Source organism: Zootoca vivipara, chromosome 9 (assembly GCF_963506605.1).
Source record: "Zootoca vivipara chromosome 9, rZooViv1.1, whole genome shotgun sequence".
NCBI classification, from domain to species: Eukaryota; Metazoa; Chordata; class Lepidosauria; order Squamata; family Lacertidae; genus Zootoca; species Zootoca vivipara.
This window is the reverse complement of record NC_083284.1, coordinates 25,697,240-25,719,837: the sequence shown is the minus strand read 5'-3', so window position 1 is coordinate 25,719,837 and position 22,598 is coordinate 25,697,240. Positions and strand designations below refer to the sequence as shown.

Below are 22,598 nucleotides of genomic sequence, written 5' to 3'. Positions count from 1 at the left end.
AAAAAAACCCCAATGCATTAGACCCAGTCTCTCTTTCTAAATTGCCTTTTGGAGCCCTCTTCTTTTTCAGTTAGTGTGTGTAATGGTAACTTTATGAGAATTGGCATCCATTTAGAACATTTGTATTAGTTTATTTTCACATTTCAATCAGTTCCTGAACAAATATTTGTACCCCATAATAAGTTCTTTTGAGCAAAATCAGAGAGAATGATGCAACCTATTTCCTGTGTCCCATTTACACTTAAAAGTAAGAGCAAGAAAGGATTTAATAAAATGTTCTCAGAGTACAAGAGGCAAAGACACTGCTATCATTTACAATGCTAAGATGAAGATTGTCTCTCTCAGGTCTACAATAAGGATTCTTTGGGTCTGGAGAAAGATGCCTCACCCATCTTAGGAAGCCTGCTACACAGCAAATTAATCTGTACAGGACAGTAAAGGTAAAGGGACCCCTGACCATTACTCTGGGGTTGTGGCGCACATCTCGCGTTATTGGCCGAGGGAGCTGGCATACAGCTTCCAGGTCATGTGGCCAGCATGACAAAGCCGCTTCTGGCAAACTAGAGCAGCACACAGAAACGCAGTTTACCTTCCCGCCGGAGCGGTCCCTATTTATCTACTTACACTTTGAGGTGCTTTCGAACTGCTACGGTAGGTTTGCATGAGCAGGGACTGAGCAATGGGAGCTCACCCCATCGTGGGGATTCGAACCTCTGACCTTCTGATCGGCAAGCCCTAGGCTTTGTGGTTTAACCCACAGCGCCACCTGCGTCCTGTACAGGACAGTATAATTCAGCAAATTAAGTTTAATATAAAATGGTCCCCATCAGTTTAAATGTACAGTTCTATTTTTACATCAAGTTTCTTGTTCTACTTTACTCCAACACCCACAACTTCAGCTCTTTTTTGCATTTCGCATAGGAGGGCTTGCAAAACTTGCTGCTAACAAAGAAATTACCTAATTTTGAAAGCAAGAGGTGGTCTCATTTCTACAAGTCATTAAGAAAGAGAGTCAGAATTCTCGTCCTTTATTTCAACAATAGATACCAATTAATTATGAAGATTTAGCCTTTTTATTTGGATCATACTTACACCTCAGTTTATAAAAATGCATTGTACAAAAACCTGGGACAAATACATATAAGAGCTTGCTTAATACATTCTAAAACAGGCCCAAGTAGCAATTCAAATGACTGCATTAACAGGAATGCACAATGTCTTTATTTGTGTCCCTTAATATTATGAAGCAAAGAGATCATTTCTTCAGAAGAACAGTTTAATTTCTTTTCTAAACAGCAATTCATACAAGTAAATTAGATGAATTTAGTCGTCATCGGAGAAATGGATATGCTTGCTTATCTCTTGTGTCTTCGCTAACCTCATTTTTTCAGCTTTTGCAATCAGCTGTAGAAGAAAAAAAGACCAAGAAGCATTTTCTAATTACACTGTATTGTCATTTTAATTTATCATGTGTCAGAGAAGATGAGGATTAACACTCAAACCAACATTTGCAACTATAACCTTCATAAAACAAGCACAGAACCCTGCTGATACTGAAAAAGACTGGGCAAATGTTAAGAAATTTTTAAATTCCCTTTATTTCAATGGAAGAAATATTTGTATTTGCATTACAGTGACCCCCAGTCCCAAGGTCTGCTAGAACATTAATAATATCAATGTACAAAATCAAACTCCTAAAAAGCTTCTCCAAATCTATGCAACACCAGCATTATTTATTCAATGTCCACTATGTTAATATTTAAATGGTTGTTTCTAAGCTATGAAACGGATGTTTCTTAGAGATGCAAGATGTCAGAAGAGGGTGATAGGAAAATGGCAGCTTAGCTGCTGTTACTGTTATCTGCAATTTAACAAGTTTGTTTTGATAATGCTGCTTGTGTAAATTAATCTGCAGTTCTTTGCTTAAGGAACTATCAAGGATTCTGGTAGAAAGCACCAGCAGGTTAAGACTATTCACAGTATTACATATTGGGACAAATGAATGGTTAAAACTGTTATGGAAAGAGGGTACAGATAAAATAATAAATTCTATTGGGTATTAAAGCTATTGGGAAACTTTTAATTTCAGATGAGATGTATGGATTTTGTACTGTTGCTTTCAAGATTATATTCAAATGCACAACAGAAACCCTGCTTTTAAATAAGTAATGAGATTTCTTTGGAAACTGTTCAATATTCTCAAATTATTGCAACTCCACCTTATTTTCCAACTGACAAGCATGCATTTGCACTGAAATATTGAAGGACACAGTAACTGGAGAAAGGCAAAACACTATTTCTCTTCTATATATGTAGCAGACAGAAACAAAGGCTCCATTTCCTTGGGGTAAATCCAGGATTGAAGTTCATGAAAACCCTACCTATCAAAAGCATTCAGGATGATGCTAATTTACAAGGCTTTACACCAACCATTAACACTCAAGTGGTTAATGGTTATGCAAAAAAGGGGGGTAATCAACACCACATTTCCTGGAGAATTTTAATTGCATATATTCAAAAAGGTTAAAGCAATGTGAAACAATAAGATTCAAGACTTATCAGACCACTCAGCTTTACTAATGTATACAGTCTTAAACATCTCTTTACAATGTACTGATTCTAGCTTTCAAAATCTATAAAATATTCTTAACAGAAAATTGGTCTAGAAATTACTTTTTCAAGAGCAAAATACATTAGATTTGTTAAAGAATCACATGGTTAAAAATTAGCAAGAAACAGCATCATTAGAATTTTCTCTTTTAAAAAACTTGTTACTTGATTTAGGCAACTCCTTAACATTATATCAGTCGTGTTTTTAACGCCCTCTTGCAAGTCCTGTCAATACATTCACAAAAGCTTTTCCAACCCATCTCCAATATTTGGGAGTCACTAAACTAATGGAAGCTCATTAAGAGTAATTTAATATCAAAGCCCAGAAATAGAAAAGCTAACTTGGGGTGTATGAATAAGAAAATGCTTGTTAACCTGATCTGATAGTCTTCTGGAGTCAATGGAGTGATATTTACAAGTAAAAGTTTTTCACTGCTACACCACTAGCCTTTGTTGGAGATGAAAATGAACAGATATCATATGAAATACATGCAGCTTCCTTATACCAAGCGAGATCAATGGTCCTTTTAGCTGAGTACTATCTACTCTCAGTGGCAAAAGTTACTCAGTACCTTTATATTTTATGTTTAAAGCATTTTATACTGTTCTTAATATTTAGCTCAGTGCTTTCAGAGGTCATTTAACATGAGTTTACCAAACACAAGTTTACCAAATACTCTACCACTTAGCCCTTCCCCTTGAATATACGGTAATCAAGCCATCTTTTATTGAGTAAAACCATTTGTTCATCTAGTCCAGTGCTGTCTAACTCTTTACAGACTGCCAGTAGTTTTCAAAGATAACAGCTCCATTTCTAGTTGCAAAATACTGAATCCGAGACCTTATCCATATAAAACAAGTTAAGTTTTATAAATCACTGAGTTAAGATGCTTGCCCACAAAATCCAAAGAGTTCTGAATTGGTTATCTTACCTTCTCTGTACCCCGCTTCTTTTCTCTTGGTTGATTAAGTTTAGCCTGTCGGTCCACCAAAATCTTCTGCCAATATCGTTGTTCATGATCCCCTGAATACAAGAATGTTGTAACTGTGTGTTATATCTGTATGAAGGAAGATGTTTTGGTTCCCTCAGCTATATCAATACAACAACCTTTCTACAACTTTGTAAAACACAATGGTAGCTAACTTTTAACAGTTTATTTCTTAAATGAAATACACGTTAATGCAGGTGCGGGGAAGACTTTGGCCTTTTAGATGTTGCTGAACTACAATCATCCCTAGTCATTAGCTATGCTTGATAGGACTGATGGAAGTTGTAGTTCAGCAACATCAGGTGGGCCAAAGGTTTTCCACACTTGCTTTAATGCAAAGAAATAAGTTCTCATGAAGATAAAAGATGCATCATCTTATGTCTCAGCTTTCAATCAATGAGAATTTTAAAATATATATTTTTAAAAAAATTAAAAGGGAAAAAAGAGACAGCACCAGCTGGACTTTATGACATTCACTTCTTATAACACTCTCACTCCTAATAATTTGAACAGAGTAGAGGAAGATGCAGAATAAGGGAAACCATGTCCTGATGATGATATACCATATCCTGGTGGCCTCAATCCAGCTGTTTGCATACACAGTAGTAGGTTTTTGTCCATGCTCACAGACTGAAAAGCTCCTTCAAGGACTGGGGCTTCACAAAATGTCTGTCCTGCTGAAGACAGGAAATGGACTGACGTGATGGGTGTGTGCTCAGTGGGCAAAGCCCAACCCATGTTTCCAGTCTTCAGCTGTAAGAATGCAACAAAAAGGTGGTGTGTGTCCACCACCTCTTGAGAAGTAAAGTCACTATGACCAATGATGTGATGTGTAACCTTAATGGGCTTTTTTCACCAGATGGAAATTCATAATTTCTTACCCAGTCACATATATAGGCAGAAAAACTTGGTTCCAAAATTGTATGGCCCTAGCTATATTTAGAACACTTTTGGAGGGGGGGGAATTCAGGATACAAATCACAATTTCAGCAAATCTGGAAATAGTCATAAAATTGATGTGGCATGTACAAACCCAGTGAAATAAATCTTACCTGAAAGGACCTCAAGTTTCCAATTGTGTTTCGTCTGTAGTTCTTTATTTGATTTTAATAAAGTTTGTGCATCTTCAGGAGTTTTAAGCCGCACATGACACTCTGTGTCACCTTCCAGCAAGTCAACATAAGCAACATTAGCTAATGTTGCTAACATATCCTGTGGCAACACAAGCAACACAAACCATTAGAATTAAGGCAAGCAGTGCTTTTGTCTACTTACCATGGTGGTAACCATTTATTTCTACATTTTCACAGGGCTCATATACTATGCTGGTAAGGAAATACTGGTACATTCCCAGAAACAGAAGAATTACTTCTGTGTCACAACATCTCTACTATTAACTGTTGTCACTCATTATCACTGATGCGTCACATACAAAGAAATATCTTTCCTAATGCACTTATCTGGAAGCACCATTCATGAGCCATGAAAGGGAGGGTGGGTTGACAATTACACTTAATCACTTAATGGTGATGGTAAAAAAATGCAACAAGAAAGGAGAAAAATCTGTCATGCAAGTGCCACACGATCTAGATATCTTCTACCAATCCAGCCCTAATACTCTACACACCCTGGTTTAAAGCTCTGAACCTTTAAAGCATGCTGTAATTCATCAATAGAAGTGCGTACTATAAAGAGAATCCTCTTATCTCTAGCTATGACCATATTGCTGTCATGAGCAGTCTCAGACAGACATTTAATATTTAGATGCCAATGTCAAGGTTGCCTTGCTAATAGCCAAGATGATAAACCTGAAGTTACAAAACAACAAGGTTAGGTTAGGGCTTTATCTTTCTCAAAGACGTATCTCAGTGCTGTCTCAGAGAAATAATTAAATCATCATAAAACTTAACAATAATGAAAGCACTTCACATACATTATCTTGTTTCTAGCCATGCAACAATTATGTAAATATATGTCTGTATTATCATTCTCATACTGCAGACTAGAAGGTAGAGGGGTGTGACTGAGACTATGCTGTTTTCTTTAACCAATCTAATGAGTTCACAGCAGAGGAAATATCTGAACTGGAGACTTCTGCAGCTCAACTTTAAACTGCTGTTCCATACCAGTTGTCTATACTAGACTATAACAAGAAGCACTCACAAGATTGTGAAGTTCATTACAAGTATGAACAAGGTCAATGTTTAAATTTTAAGGGGCAGAATTAAAATACTACTGTACACGCAACATGAAAGCCAGGAATGCATGTCAGTTTAAACAAGTTTTAAATAAATTGTTGTTTGTGTGTACTGCACTCCTCCTCTGCTGCTTTCAATGTGCTGAGGAAGAAACCAAAGACTGGTTTTATGATACCTGCAAACCTGCACTTGTGGTTTGTTTCCCCATGAGCAAATCATAAAATCATAGCATCACAATTTTAGAGTTGAAAGGTACCATGAGAGTCATCTAGTCCAACCCCTGCAATGCAGGAATATTTTTTTGCTCAATGTGGGGTTCAAACACACAACCCTGAGATTAAGAGTCTCATGCTCTACTGACTGAGCTATTGAGGCTTGGTGCGGAAGCCATACCAATAGAAACAACTTTTACAGTTAAGCTCTTTCCTTAAGCAAAATAGTTTGAAATCTTTTTTGCTCTGATGTAGATTTTCTGAGCCTGGTTCTTCAATTAAACAATGCTTTAGCAAGTATTATACAAGGCATGTGCACACCTAGCTGGCAATCAGAATTAGGAACAAAGGACTTATAAAGAGGTATACCACTAGTGGGTATGTGGGTGGCGCTGTGGGTTAAAGCACAGAGCCTAGGGCTTGCCGATCAGAAGGTTGGAGGTTCGAATCCCCACGACGGGGTGAGCTCCCGTTGCTCGGTCCCAGCTCCTGCCAACCTAGCAGTTCAAAAGCACATCAACTGCAAGTAGATAAATAGGGACCGCTCTGGCAGGAAGGTAAACAGCGTTTCCATGTGCTGCTCTGGTTCGCCAGAAGCAGCTTTGTCATGCTGGCCACATTACCTGGAAGCTGTACACCGGCTCCCTCGGCCAATAGAGCGAGATGAGCGCCACAACCCCAGAGTCGGTCACAACTGGACCTAATGGTCAGGGGTCTCTTTACCTTTACCACTAGTATATCTAGCTCAGAACTGTCTGCACCAGGGGTAGTCAACTTTCCACATGTTGTTGGACTCTAGCTCCCATCAGTTCTAACCATCATTGCCAGAGTTCAGGGATTATGGGAGCTGCAGGGCAGCAACAACAGGTAAATGACTGGCAGCAGCTCTCCATGGTTTCAGATGGGAGGGGGTCTCTTCCAGTTCTACCTAGACATATTGGAGTTTGAACCTATGACATTTTGCTAGGTAGGTGCTGTACAACTGAATTACCTTGACCTTTTGAAATGCTATTCCATATTCAAAATATTTCAAAGCAAATTATAGCATTTACCCCGAGGCTATAGTGGCATTACCTTGATGTGCTTCCTGCCTGGCAAGGGCTCAGCACTAATGATCTTGACTATTACTCCACCCTCAAACTGGGGGCCCATTGTGTGAACCTTTTCAACAGGAGCTGAACCATCCTGGGAAGCTGTTTATTTGAAAAGGAAGAGAGCATTCATCAAAATTTCACTTGTAACAATTTACCACTGGACTAATTCAAAATATTAGCACAATACCTCTCTTAGTATATTTTTATATTGGGTATAATATTACTAGGAATATTTATATAAGAAGCAAAGGCAGTCCAAGAGAAAAGAATGTGAGACAGATCTAAGTAACAGTAAAGTGTTGTTTTCAAAACATTTTTTTAAAAAAAACAAAAACAATTCTAGGTATAACATGATACCTGCAACATCTAGCAACAATTTAAGTCTGCACTTTCCATTTGGAAACAGAGTCTAAACAAAACTCATGCCCTTATTCTTGTACTTTTGGGTGTTTCCCCCTCTCTTCCTTATCCCCTGCTTTGTGAAATATTTAGGTGGATGAAAAGTTCTGGAAAAACTCATCAGCTATTTCCTGACATTTTTGGTTGGTTCTAATGAAGCTGGATTTTGGAGAAACAGATAAGTTTTTCTTAATAGTTTGACATATATAGATCACTGTTGCTGGCAGCAAAACATGCCTCAACATGACAAGTAAAGACCCTGCAGTTTTAAGTTATAAGGTGAGTAATATATCAATAGTGCCATTAATTCCAGTTATCAGCACATACAAAGACAAACAACTTCTTTAAGGTTGTATATTCACAGCCTGACCGTTGTGCTCTTGTGAAGTTAACACTCTCATCTTGTACTGCATATATGGCCATTGAACATTAATTAAAACAATATAGTTAATTCACTTTGCAAAACAACATTAAGCAATCTTTCAGTATGCTAAGTGAATTTAGATAGATTTGATTCTTCTAAATCAGTGGGCAGTGAATAAAGAAACTATTCACAAAGTTCGTACAGAAATGGGTTGTTACAGTGAAGCATAGCATAGATTTTATTTAGTTCTCAATTATTATTTTTTATAACTGCAGTAATATTGACTCCAGTACTTTGATTTCTTCAACAGAACCATGAGAAATACTACAAGACCTCTGGCTTGTATCAAATGTAGCCCTTCTTAGAGCAGACCCACTGAAATTAATGAACCCAAGTTAGCCATTTCAATGCGTATGCACTGAGTAGTGCTGGACTCTAACTACGATACACAGCATACAGAAACCTATTGCCAGAAAATTCATGTGCTGATATGCAACCTCTTGGTTCTAAAGCCCAAAGGTTGAACTTGTAACATTTCACAAGTTCTCCTGTTCACAAGTCTGTGGCACTAATTAAAGTAAATCAATTTTGCATGATGCGAACTACAGAAATTTTCAAGATCTGAAACTTTCCCCCTCTTAATCTGCTTCCTGCTTCCAGGAAAACACTACAGTACATACTTCTTAATATCCGAATCCCTAAACTACAATTGGCGTGTAATTTCTTCTGTTAAGCATAAGCACAAGCTATGAAGAACCTCACAATTTTCTTTACATTTTCCATTTCTTTCTGCAGGCTGATTAGGGATACAGGCATCTGTTTCCATTTCTCCAGCAGTCAACGTTTTTATTTGGGCCATTGCTTTTTTCAGAGAGGACATGCTGGCTTTCTGTAGTGCCAAGTATTCTTGCTTCAGCTGCATCCATTCATTTCTAGAGTGATTAGGATTAAAAAGTATGAAAAATACACAAGCTCAACACTCTATAAAGAAATCTAATTAAAATGATCAGAAACAAATCTATCTTCAAAAAAAGATACGGTAATTCAAAAAGTAAAGAGACTGGTGGATCATGCTTTTTTAAAACCACAATAACAAAACACAGTTCAAATGCATACCACATATAAGGAAAGACAGCACCGCAGTCAAGAAGATACCACCATGGTTAACAAATGGAGTCAAGGAACTTATTAGAGACAAGAAGGACTCTCAGAAAAATGGAAATAGTGCATAAATGAGAACAAAATAGAACACAAATTGTGGCAAAATAAATGCAAGAAGGCAATAAGAGATGCAAAAAGAAGAATTTGAGGAGCATATTAGAGAAGTACAAAACATTAAGAAGTTAAAAACATTAAGAACAACAAAATAATTAAAAAGCAAAGCGGGAAAGCAGTAGGGGTTGGGGTGGACCTTAGAACTACAAGTCAAAACATGTACTAAAGGACAGAAATGAGATTGCATCTATCTTCATGGTGGAAAATGAAGGGCAGATCTCTGAACCTAAACTTTTTTTTCCAGAAAAGGAAGTTAAATATTGGTGACAAGAGAAGTATTTTGAGAAATTAAAAAAAAACAAATTTGAACATGAGTTACTGGGTAACACAAGTGGTGAGAGTGCAAAAGGACATGAAAAGAGCCAAACTAGTCCAGCATTCTGTTCTCACAGTGGTCCACCAGATGCTTAGACAGAACATAGCAACCATGGCTAGTAGCATGTGGGTTTACCATAGGCATCTGGTTCACCACTGTGAGAACCGGATGCTGGACAAGATGGGACTTTTGTCTGGCTCTTCTTAAGATTAGCAATTACTAATAAATTATTAGCAGCCACTAGATAGTCCATGATACAATGATCAATTTCCAGTGGATCCATTAGCGATCGATTCCTAAGAGTATTGCAAAGACTGCTAGACTAGACCTTGGCCTAACCTTAGGTTCTTAAGCAACAGTACATACTCAGGATCAATACAGAGTTTAATTATGCATTAACTTTATTAATCCTCAATATGCAATCTTACTTTGTACATTTCTACATTAAAAGACACCAGTCTATCACAGATTAATACCCAAAATGTAAAAGTAAATCACAAAGATTGGTCAGCCTGCCTCTGCTAACCAGTTGAGTATTTTTTTTTTTAAAGTGAGAAAAACTAGCTAGACTAGAACGTTCCCAGATCTATGGAGACAGGAACATTCCTACTCTTCAAATGCAGCAGACAGGAAAGCCCAGCATGGAACCAAATGATATATTTACATTCATTTAACATGGAGATGTTTCTGCAAACAGCTAAAGCCTTGCTGATAGAAACACAATGGGGATAGTGGAATTGAGAGAATGATTCATTGTTAACCTAATCTGTGCTATCAAATAAGCAGATATGGGTTTTTTTTGTTTTTTTAAAAGATGGTATCTTGGGGTAATAGTGTTAATCGTGAATGACAACACCAGGAGGGTAGGATGAGAGAGGAAGAAAAATTAAGATTCTGTCCCATTCAGGAGCATACATTCTCTGAGAGAGGGCTTTAAATAACAAATGATCTACCTAATGACTCTGAGATAAAGGGTCAATGGTACCCTTTGCTAAAATATGGAATAAATAGAAGCTCGGGCAACACTTTATCAAAGGAAGCTGAAAAGAACACCAAACTGAATGAGCAAGGTAAGTAAGCAAAATGGAAAGTATTTTTTCTCAAATATTATGTTTCTATTAAAACTAAATTATTTGCTATATTTAATGCTTTGGATAGCAAAGGTGCTGCTTCATGTGGAACCCTTCTACTTTAACATGGAGGCGCTTTCTGTGTGTACAAAAAAGTAAGTGCTTCCATGTTTTGGCAGAGGTGAGTCCAACTCCACCATGAGTTGTTTGTAACTTGAGTGTTCTTGTATTGCTCAATTCAACATCATGGAAAGAACCACTGTCAGACATTTGTTTACTTGACTGCAACATCTGTTATATTCTAATCCATGTTCCAGCAAGGTGTGTTACAGAATATCTGTAACAGGATATTCTAGAAAAAACTTGCTTTACCTGCCCTGTTTCACGATGCTCTCTGCTACTGTAGAAAAGCATGTTTTGCTACACTGACTGAAGTAGAAAAGTAAGTGTGTGCACACTTACTTGGAAACAAATCTCATTTATCTCAGTGGGTTGAACTTCCAAGCAAATGCAGTTAGAACTGCAGCCTGAAGCAGGCAATAAACTACACAGTATGTAGTCCCTGATGGAGGAAGGTTCTAACAAGAATTCTGTAATTATATTGGTAAGCTTTTGTTTGTTCAAAAAAGTTACATCTGACAGTGATTCAGTGCTAAAAGAACTGTACTGAATTTAAAACTAGGTAATTGTGAATTGTTTGCTTCGGCTTTTTATGTATAGTCTTTATAATTTTGATAATTTTATAACTTATTTTGTGTTTTAAGATTGTTGAACAATGCCCTTGAGCTCTATGGCAGGCAAGAGTTTATTAATTTAAAAATAAAGCTGCTTGATTAATTTTTTTAAAGCAATGACTTCTATCTTTTTCTTTCACAGGAAAAATTATCACCTAATATAAGGGACTACCCACTACTTTAATGTGGAAGTACTTGTTTTATTCCTTTAAAAAGTGCTTTCCTATTTTAGTGATGGCAAATCCTATTTAATCATCTCACTCAACATTACTCAATTATTTAATCAGCAAAAAATCCAAAAATATGGAATTACATTTATTGCATGTGGAACTTCTTCAAAAAGGGTTACGAGTTCAAGCATCATCCTGAAGGACTTTAACATGGAGGTACTTGCTGGCTATTTTTAAAGTAAGTGCTTCTATGTTTTAGTACTGCAGGATTCCACAATAAGAAAATATATCATTTTCCCTCTAGTGAAAATAAGGTATAGGGATTAAGTGGCAAGACTTCAAACAGTAAGTCATTTTACTGTCATTAATGTCAACGGGTCTATTGGTAAAAAGGAAAAAGTAGGCCTTTTCTATGTGTGATGTGTTTATTGCTGTAACCCTTTACTGTTGCTGACATGCAAGTCTGTTGTGTGAAATCTGGAATTGCACTTTAGCAATGGTGATGGACTATGAGCCATGCGGATAAAGGCTATATATGGACAATTTCTTTCTTAAACATGTGGAATATTAAGTTACGAAGTTGTTGGTATTAATGCGTATAAGAGTTAATACAGATGTGGCCATTGCTCTTATGAAGTTTTGGTATGAATTGTGACAATAAAGAAGTATTTACTTTTGATAGACTTCATTCGCCTATATTTTACTCTTTTTTTAAATGTGCTTTTGCAACATGTATAGTAAGAATGACTGCTCTAAACTGCATAATAAAACTAGTTTCTATCAACTTCTGAAGTCATAACCCAGCCAAAGCTTAGAACACTGGCATCTCTTTGATTTCAACAGGAACAAATTATCATATTTAATTTGTATTGCTGTATAACCGTTGAACTGGCTGAATGTGGCTGAGAATTTTTCCTCTCAATTGGATACAGCTATTTAAAAAAGGTGTTGCACATAATGAAGAAAACATTCAAATTCTTCCATCTATGGTCAGTACCTTTTCAAACATCTTTCACTGCCTCACAAACTGGAGTAAACTTCGAAGTAATGTTTACTCCACTGGAACAAACTTTGAAGTAATGGCAATCTAATTTTTTAGGCTCAATCCTTTGCTCAAAATGATTTCTTTGAAATTGTTAGCAAAGGATCTGGTATATCTCCTGCCCCCTCCATTTGATAGTATATACATAAGAGCCCCTCACATGTACACAGATTTTAAAGAAGGTTAATGACAAAGTAAGCATTTCAAAAGGATAAAAAGGTTCAATAAGCTTGTTTTAAAACATGAAACTTTTTTAAAAAAGAGAACAAGCCATTTCATGTATCCACAATACAATGCAACTATCAATTTCACAGTGATAATAGGTAAAATTGATTTGTTTTACAAATGTAAAAACAAGTTGCATCAGCAGAAGAGTTTTTATTTAATTGCCTAGTTTGTGTGCTGCAATATGACAAAATATAAACTGCAGCAGCAACACTCCTCAACTGAAAAAAGTTGAATGGAAACACATAAGCAGCACTATTGACAGGTCAAAATTAGGTAATATTTTTTCTCATGGGTGGTTAGTACCTAAGAACACTAAAACACATTTCTTGTGTAGACTACTTCAACAGCAGCTTCTGTATTTTACTGTCAATACAAGTAAGACTAAAAAAATGCTTTAACATACTTTGAAAGGACTCTCAGTGGAATGACCTCTTCTCCCATCTTGTGTCTCTCTTTATGTTTCTTTTTATGTTTCCTTTTAGATTTTGAAAGAGATGTATCTTTCTTATCACCAACCTCTCTCTCCTCTTCAGTGGAAATTTCTAAGTGGAAAATAAAAAAGAAATAGCTAACAAGCAAATAACAGCTAGTTATAAATACTTTAGTCCCTTTCCTCCAAGGGTTTGATTCTGGGTCACTTTAGTCCTGGTCTAACAAACTGACCACTATACTATACTGACTCTATTTTGAACTGAAGAAATAAGTTCATAGAATAACAAGAGTTGGAAATGCACCCCATGTCATCTAGTCCAACTCCAAAGGAATCTCTGAAAAATTACCACCAAACTTCTGTTTAAATACCTCCAATGGAGGAGAGGCTACTACCTTCTGAGGTAGTCCATTCCACTTAACAGCTCTTAAGTGACAAAAAGTTCCCCCCAATGTTTACTGGGAATCTTCTTTCTTGTAATTTGAAGTCATTGATTTGGCTCCAGCCCCTGGAGCAGGAGAAAACAAGTTTGCTCCATCTTCTACATGACAGCCCTTCAGATATTTGAAGATTGTTATATCACCTCTGTCTTTTCTTCTCTAGACTAAGTATACCCAATTCTCTCAACCCGTTCCCCAAATGGCTTAATTTCCAGGCCCCTTATCTTGGTTGCCCTCCTACAATATGTTTAAATATTACTTTACAGTATTATTACATTTCTATCCCATCTTTTCTCCCAAAGGAGCCTAGGGCAACGAGCAAAATAAATAAAAAATTTATCTTTTGTTTTTCTCTCACACCTAAAACAGTCATATCTTCACAACTAATAACTGCAAGGGTTTCAGGAACAGTACATTTCAGCCATTAAATTCCTGGCTGAACTAGAATGTTTTTTAATTCTTCAAAAATTTTAGAAGACAAGTACCTCACCAGGAAAAGCACTACTCCTCCTACCAAGAAGTACCTGCAAGTTATTTATTTATGAAAGTATTTGTATACTTTTATTAATAAAAAATATCAATTAAGTTTACAACATCCAGACATGTATGCAATAAAAACCATGTAAAGCATCAACATCAACAAAGCATCACCCAGTGGCAGCCCTACCAACAGTCTCCCCTGCCAATCCTAGGGTTCCAGGTGGCCAAAATTGGGAGACACTTCTTTATAGACTTTTGTAGGCTCTTATATATGCAAAAACCACAATCTCCATTTGAGGTAGAAACACAGAAGCGACAGCATTTCTCCAGCTGTTCTCTCCATAGTTCATGGAATATTATTATTTTTTGTATAAACTGCTTATTACAATCGTGGCATGTATATGTTGCAAAATACAAATAAAACAAATCATAGATGTGCAAGCTGGTCTTGCATCTTAAGTAGTAATAAATCCTCATTCGCCACTTTAGTTTTTAATACATTGCTAACAATGGCAGGTAAGCAACAATGTCCAACTTTTACAAAGCCCTTATTTTCATCTAATCTGACCACTTGAATATGCATCTTTTTACTTGTCTGCTACTTATTCAAATATAGTTCTGCTGTTAAAATTAGTTATTTCCTGGTGTCTGAATTTACTCTCCCCTCAGGTTTTAAACTGAATTACATTACACCACCAAGCTTTCATTTTCTCCCACTGTTTACAAACAAAACTCAACAATGTAGTTATATTACCCAAAATCTCTTTTCTTGGTCAGAAATTTCAGTGAAATTTAAAAATAGGTGATCTGACTCTTACCTTTGGGATCCTCTGGTCCCTCTGCAGATTCCTCTTTTGTAGAATGAACATCTTTCTGAAATGTTTTCTTTGCCTTTACAATCGACACCTCTCCATCCCCAGAGTGGCATCGTTTCCTCTTTCCTGGTCTACTTTCTCCTGAACCTGAGCTTTCCATTCTATCAAACTTCCTTTTCTCTTTCTTTGAATACGGCCGTTGGATTTCTGATGCTTCCATTTCAGAGCTCTCAGACGTTGTCCTGTGTCTCTTTGACCTACTTGTGTGTTCTGTAGTAATGCCTACATTTAATTCTTTTGCTTCTGCAGTTGGTTGCTGGCTACTCTCCTTCTTTGTTTTGGATTTTTTCTTCTTTTTCTTCTTCTTTTCTTCTATATAAAGTGAATAATATCTATCTTGACATTCTGTATTTCAATTATTACAAATTTATCCCACTTTACTTCCAGGGAGTTCAGCATAGTATAGAGGACTACCTTTTATTTTCTGTGCCACAACATTTTAGCCTCACCCTGTGAGTTCTGTTAGGCAGAAAAATTGAATGACCTAAATCACCCAAAATATCACAAGGTATATCACACTTATTTAACCCCAGGAGTCAGCACAATCCCAACTTAGGAAAATCAGAGTTTGAGACCAAGTATCATGGTTTTTGTTTTAGAACTAAATAAACAACTAAATAAAAAGAGATATTTTCATGAAAGACTAATATTATATAATATTATAAACCCACAAAGAAAGGGTCTGGTAACGTCTTAAATAACTACCTAACCACTTCATGCATCTGATGAAGTGGGCTGTAGCCCATGAAAGCTTATGTCATTATAACTTTGTTGGTTTTGCTACAATTGACTAAGATGGCTTCTCCTGAAATTTGTCACAATAATCCTATTTACCCTGAATATTTGCATGGCTGTAATCCAGAAATTATCCAAATCAGCCTAGCTGTATTTAATTTTTACTTCACTAGTTTCAATGGGATTAAGCAGGTTTAACTATCCTCTACCAATCCAGTATTGATATCCAATGGGCCCCCTTTAAAGACTTAAGTAAAAGTTACGATACCTTTCAAAATGACTCCAGTTTAACAGAAAAAATTTATATTGATAACTGGAAAGTAGTCTAAAACAATAAGGATTGGAGCATGGGCCAAGGGCCCATGGGCCTTGACCAAGGGGGTCAGGGAGGGGCAGCTGCCCCCATCAATAAAAATCAATATAAACATATAGCTAACTGAAGTTCTCCCCCCCCAAAAAAACCGGCAACAAAAGGCCTGCTCCCCTTAACAAAACTCCTGGCTACGCCCATGGACTGGAGTACATTGGGCCATACAATGTTAACAGAAGATACAGAAGTAAAATAGAAAGACTTGATGGGGAAAAAATTAGCTATCACGTTTCTACTCACCAACTACATTGGAATCACTTGATGGTAATGCAGGAACGACCTTGTTTTTAACAGTTTTGGGAAACATCCCAGGCTTTCTTGGTGCATCTTCTGGAGGATTATTCAAGTACTTAAATGCAAAAGTTAGAGAATGTAAGTTAACTGCTAATAGTTATTTTTCCACAGGCCCCCCTCTATATACCTTTGGATCTTGAATTTGTTGCATGAAAGATATTAATTGGTTACTTTTGCCTGTAAGAAGATCATGAAGAGATGCAGGGAAGTAGCTCAGTCAATAGAGCATGAGACTCTTAATCTCAGGGTCGTGGAAACGCCACCCGCATCCCTACATTCTATAATCTGCCTGAAGAAGTATGTATTAATATTTTAATGAAGTTTACATTCTTTGCCAGGACATTTTAAGTCCACCATCAAGCAAAGAAACTTTCTGTTTTTGTTAATTTCACAAATTAAAGACCCATTAATATATATATGTCTTTGTAAATTAAAAATGAGTTCAGATAATTTTGTATTTCTAAATACTCAGTGTAGAGAGCATGTAACATATTCTCTGATGTTAAATAGCTATAACCACATAAGAAGTTAAAAGTAAAATGTAAGAATACAGAAGTTGAAACTGTATATACACATGAAGCTAAATAGTAACACAGCAAACGTTTATTTCAAGTTGTTCACAACTGACCTCAATTGCCTTTTCGGCCTGTTCCTTTGTTTCAAATTCAACAAATGCAAATCCCTTTGGGTCTCCAGTTGTCTTATAGCGAGGGATACTGATATAAACTACATTGCCACATTTCCCAAATACCCTTTCAATCCAACTGTGATTGACATTTTTTGGAAGCAATTCCTACAGCAAAAACAAAAAGCAAATTATGGGTATATATATTCATGCTACTGAATGTAATAAAAGAACCATTACTTTTACTGTATGCATTGTAATTATTTAGCGGTATCTTACCACATATACTGTACGACTATCCACATCTTTAGGCTGCTCACCCAGTGGCTGCCGTCTTCTGATTCTAATTCCTTCTAAATCCAACTATAAGACACAAACCAATTGGGAAAGTCAATTCCTCTGAAATCCAACTACAAGAAACAAAGCAATTAGGTTTTATACTTACCTCTACCACAGATGAACTTTTAACTGCACGTGCTATCAATTTTCTGTCAGTGGTTAGCTTTTTCATTTTGTTAAAAGAAACCAGAAGTGATATGTCAACATCTAGAAATAAACACGTTGCAATTAGAATCATAAGAACTGTAGACTTGGAAAGGACCACAACGGTCATCTAGTCCAACTTTCTGCAATGCAGGAATAAGGTAGGACATCCTGCACCTGATATAGCACCCTCTACTGTGATATGTAACCCTCTCCATCCCACATGACTGCTGCTGCTTCCCTTTTACTTGACATTTCCTACTATGGGATACTTTTCAATGCTCGTTTCCACAAACTTACAGATAAATGATAGTGGGAGTAGTCACCCTTTAAGAACCCACAGCAGAATATTTATTGCACACTGGTTCTCTGAAGCACTTCTATAGATGCACATAAAAACATTTGACAAAATTAAAGCAAAGTCTGCATAATAAATAGTGTAGACCATTTTGGTTCTTAGCAGCAAGAAGCATATGAACCAAAAAAGATTCTCTTCCCAGGTGTTACATGATAGCAATGTGTTTTATTTCTAAATTAATTAACTCACAACCATCTCTTGATTTTTCTATTTGTTCTCGAAGAAATCTGTCCTTGTGAAGATTGACATCGCCAAACCAGAAGTCTACTTGCTTTGCTATATCTGAAAGCACCTGTTTAACTCTAGACCTTTTCTTTTTTTCACGTTCCTTTCTTTGTTCAGTGGTTTCTTTTTCCATGGCTTTACTTCTTACAGTATCAGTTTCCATTTCTGTCACCCTCTCACCTGAAAATGAACATGAAATTATTATTATTTCTAGTCATGGGATTATACTGTGATCCTTTGAACCTTTACAACATTAAGGTTTGTAAAACAATGTTAAATGGGAAAATTTTATAGAATTCTTACCCTGCTTTCCTCATACAACAAATGTGAAGTAGGTGAATGCATTTCTCTTTTTATTGAATTAGCTTAGTATTTTCTACTCTACTTTGAAGGTGGTATTCTAAACATACTGGGAACTGGACAATCCACTAAAGCGGTTTTAAACTGTTCTTAATATTGTGTGGTTATGTTATGTCTTAATGTTGCTGTAACCTGCCCTGGGACCTTGCCATAAAGGGAGGGAAATAAATAAATGTTAACCATTTCTCATTCAATAATTCTTTAAAGCTTTCTTTTTATTTTTAAAATTCATTGATTTTGTTTACAAATGCAACCCTTGCACAGAAACATCAGTAGTATAGGTTGCTTCTATATTACGGCCCTTTCGCACCACTGAGGCACTGCTTTCTGAAATCAGCTTAAAGCGAAATTAATAGCAGTGGTCAAGATAGCACTTAATAATACAGTATAAAGATCCTTCTAATGGTTCCTCAGGTCAGTTCCACTCAAAAAGGGGTTCTCTGCAAGTTTTGTCGTAAGAGAGAGAAAAAGAGAAATTAAAGACCTCCATCACAAGAGCGGACTTTAAAAAGTAATCTACAGTACAATCTGATATGTCTATTCAGAAGAAAGTTTCATTCATCATTTTAAGGTAATGGAGTATATGATTGCAGCCTAAGAGAGGCTATTCAAACAGAAGTAACAGGCTGTTCATCAAGCAGAGGAGAAAACATTTGCACTCTGCTTCTTATGTGCACACTGTCTTAACAAAAATACAACAGCTATAATAACTACTTCATGCATTAATCATTCTGACAAAAGCTCCTGCATCTTAAAATACAGCAATATCTTGATGAGACCTTACACACTACAACATGAGTACTTCTACATGGAAGAGGAGTGAAGCTCTTCTTGCAAATCAGGTTTCTCTCTTTCTACTATGAGCTGACTATTCAAGATGATTAAGGTCAACATGTTTCCAATTATAGTTTCCAATGATAAATGAGATCATGCTCTGTTTACTAGGGCAGAAATGCAACATAGGTACAACTCTCCCACTAAGATCTTTGGCTTACTAAAATGTCAGTACTGTACTGGATTTAACCACATTATGAACATAGGAAATTTATTCTAAAAACAGAAGGTACTGACTGCCATACATAGGGCTAATTCACACTTAACCACAGAAGTGTAAGAACCACAATATAGGCAACATCTACATGTCATATTTCTTGGAAACTATGAAACTGCAATACTGGAAACTGCTCTCATGCAGTTATAAAAGCTTTAATAAATGATTAGACAAATCCATAGGTTAATCTATTCGTGTCTGATAGTAGGGTGCAGTTTTTATGTTAGACAAAATATCCTTTGATAATAAATTGCTGGATACAATATGTACATTGCTATCATGCCTTGTTTGTGAGTGTCCAAAGATATTTGGATGGTGATTTCTGGAAAAAGAATGCTGACAACAAATCAGACCTTGGAATGATTCACCAAGGCTATTTCCTATTGTTGAGCAAGGAATTAAGGCAAAAGGCTACTGCACAATTAGTAGTCTAGCTTCAAAGAGAATCATTAAAGCAGCTATGCAGATAGATGTCAATTTTAGTGTTTGCCTTCTTTTTCTAACCTCTGCCCCAAGAACACTTAGGTTCAATTCAGATGTACCATCCAACCATGATTTATCATTTGGCTTTGCACATACCTTCAGTCCTCTCAGGAGCAGTTTTCCTACTTCACTTACTGGTATTCACTAACCATAGTTTTCTGTGACATCCAAATGGGTGGAGACAGTTTTACTGTGTTAGAAAAACACTTCCATCTTTTCAGGATACTATCAATTTCCTCACACTATTTCATCCACATAAACATTGGTTAGCAATATCCTTCTTGAAGTGAACCCGAGATCTTATGTTGTGTGCTCTGAATTGACTAATGTTACTTTAGGCTGCTGTTACAGACCAAAGAGCACGGCCAAAAACCAAAAGCCTTACTTTGGATCATCTGCCTCCAAGACCAGTAACATCTGCACACTCATCCCCGGAAATGCTTCTAGTCCAGTCAATTATACTGATTCTGATACGAACTGTCCAGCTGATTACTTGCTGTCTACTAAGAGGCAAGTGTTGCTTCTTATGCACATTTCCCAACATGTCTCCTCGAGATACACACCAGGTCGAAGAGAGTTCCTCATACCCCAAAATGATTAAATGTAGTTCTTATTCTGGTTTCAGTGGAATAATTCTAATCTTTGTTAGTAGCTTCCTCACCTAGATCTGACAGTTTACTTGTGTACCACATAAGCACAATTAGTCTTGCTCAGCCTTGTTCTCTCCCCCCACCCCCACCCATTTCAACAGTAGGGATTTTTATTTTTTTAATACTCCACAAACCAGAAAAATACAAAAGCAGTTATTTAGCCCCACATCCACATTGCCACAAGCCAGGTAGGGCACAGGAAGGCAGTTAAATCAACTTTGGCTTCAATTTTCCCTGCCTTAGGATTGCACTCCTAATGGAGAACAAGAAATGCTACAAAACCCATGCACATTTACTCAGGAGTCAAGCCGCACAGGACATAGCAGCATTTATTTCTGAGCAAACATGCTTATGGCTGTGTTATACATGTTGTTGTTTTTTCCGGGGGTGGGGGCTCTCCGGATGTAGAAACGTTCAGATTGCTGTTATCTCCCAGTGAGCTCCAGATTTAAAAGCATCTGATTTCGGCTGGGTAGTCAGATTCGGATTCCCACTCACTGGATAATCTTAAAACCAGCCATTATCTCTTAGCCTACCTCACAGGGCTGTTTGTGAGGACAAAACAGTGGCTGTGCCCTAAACGGCCTCGGTCCTGTATACCTGAGAGAGTGTCTCCACCCCTATCATTCAGCCCAGACACTGAGATCCAGCACCGAGGGCCTTCTGGCGGTTCCCTCATTGCGAGAAGTGAGGTTACAGGGAACCAGACAGAGAGCCTTCTCAGTAGTGGCACCGGCCCTGTGGAACACCCTCCCAGCAGATGTCAAGGCAATAAGCAACTATTTTACTTTTAGAAGACAACAGAAGGCGGCCCTGTTTAGGGAAGTTTTTAATGTTTGATGCTGTACTGTTTTTAATATTAGGTTGGAAGCAGCCCAGAGTGGCTGGGGAAACCCAGCCAGATGGGCGGGGTATAAATAATAAATTATTATTATTATTACCGTACACTCGAGCTCCTTGGAGAAAAAGCAGATTATAGTTAACAGCTCTTTAATCAGTATTGTATTAGCATATTGTGTATCATTAACTCTGCGCTTCACAAGGCGAGAGAAGGTCGGCCGGGCGACGAGGCGACCAGCAAAGCACCTGAGTGACGCGCCAGCCTCGCGTCTCCTCAGCTTTAAGGACGACCGCGAGACACATTCCCGCCGCCCCGCCCCCTCCCCGCGCGTGACGCAGCACCCGCTGTACGTTATTCTTCAAAGCGGCACAGCAAAAGCATGCGCATGCGCAGACGTCACTACAACGACCCGAGTCCTTTTAAAACGAGGAAGAACGATTCTAGCGATTCCAGTTTTAACCCGCCTCTTTCGCGCTCAACCCGCTTCGGGACTGACCTGATATCCCGAGACAGGGTGAAAGATGCGGGGCAACGTCACACACACGCACACGAGGAACAAACACCGCTTCTAAAGCCTGGAAGAGCGACGCTCCTCTACCTTCCACGCCCCCCCTCTCTGTCACGCTGTACTGTTAAATTCTCGCGCGATGCGCGGCAGACCTCGGCCTTCTCCGGCCCTATTGGTTACCGGGAGCTCGCCTCCGCGCAGGCGCGCGCACGATACTTGCGCGACGGCGGTCGTCTTCTTGTTGGCATAGAGATAAGAAGGAAGTGTAGACTGACACCAATTCTCCAATAAATAATTTTTTTTAAAAGAAGGCCCTTTACGTTTCCCTTTGAGAGCAAAAGTAGAACTATTCTGTCCATAGGCATCTCCAAAATAACTATCCTATACAATTCCACTGCAAATTACAGCGCAAAACCTTTCATAGAGACCTTTAACCGGTTTGGTTTTACGTCAAAAATGCTGCAGACGGAGATGCTGTTTTTGTCTCGTCGCATAATCCTATAGAAATTCATATTAGAGCGACGACGCTCAATACCTTCCTAGCAGTAGAAGTGCTCAGAGGTACTCATCCCGACAGCCACAATCCTAAGCACGTCTTACTCAGAAGCAAGCTCTTCTCGGTTCAGCGGGGCTCCTCCCACCGTTTAAAACCTTACTCTGCTGCGTGGATCTATCACCTATTCCTCTTA

The 22,598-nt window shown here is 37.6% G+C and overlaps 1 protein-coding gene across 6 annotated transcripts; it reads right to left on the bottom strand.

Annotated features, from left to right (window-relative positions):
* LARP7 (La ribonucleoprotein 7, transcriptional regulator) lies at positions 1-22,587 on the bottom strand. Of its 6 annotated transcripts, none has more exons than XM_035112696.2 (13): positions 22,445-22,587; positions 17,981-18,196; positions 17,396-17,496; positions 17,230-17,313; positions 16,954-17,118; positions 16,272-16,380; positions 14,870-15,238; positions 13,105-13,243; positions 8,629-8,798; positions 7,084-7,202; positions 4,652-4,811; positions 3,543-3,634; positions 1-1,404 (listed from the first exon to the last, which is right to left on the bottom strand). In XM_035112696.2, the coding sequence occupies exons 2-13, from the start codon at positions 18,177-18,179 to the stop codon at positions 1,324-1,326; spliced, it is 1,788 nt and encodes a 595-aa protein (XP_034968587.2). In that variant the 5' UTR covers positions 18,180-18,196; positions 22,445-22,587; the 3' UTR covers positions 1-1,323. The 6 variants fall into 6 exon arrangements, with proteins under 6 accessions (XP_034968587.2, XP_034968585.2, XP_034968590.2 ...); XM_035112694.2 differs by lacking the exon at positions 22,445-22,587 and adding an exon at positions 21,898-22,378; XM_035112699.2 differs by lacking the exon at positions 22,445-22,587 and adding an exon at positions 21,898-22,376 and having other exon boundaries at positions 8,641-8,798.
* Positions 22,588-22,598: the final 11 nt, after the last annotated feature.

Excerpts from the sequence above, each read along its gene's own strand:
- LARP7 (XM_035112696.2), bottom strand. The coding sequence starts at position 18,179 with ATGGAAACTGATACTGTAAGAAGTAAAGCCATGGAAAAAGAAACCACT. Across the intron at positions 7,203-8,628 it reads TGGAAAATGTAAAGAAAATT|CTTCCCAGGATGGTTCAGCT; the intron begins GTGAGGTTCTTC and ends TCAAATAAACAG. Across the intron at positions 3,635-4,651 it reads GAAACTTGAGGTCCTTTCAG|GGGATCATGAACAACGATAT; the intron begins GTAAGATTTATT and ends TCTTGTATTCAG.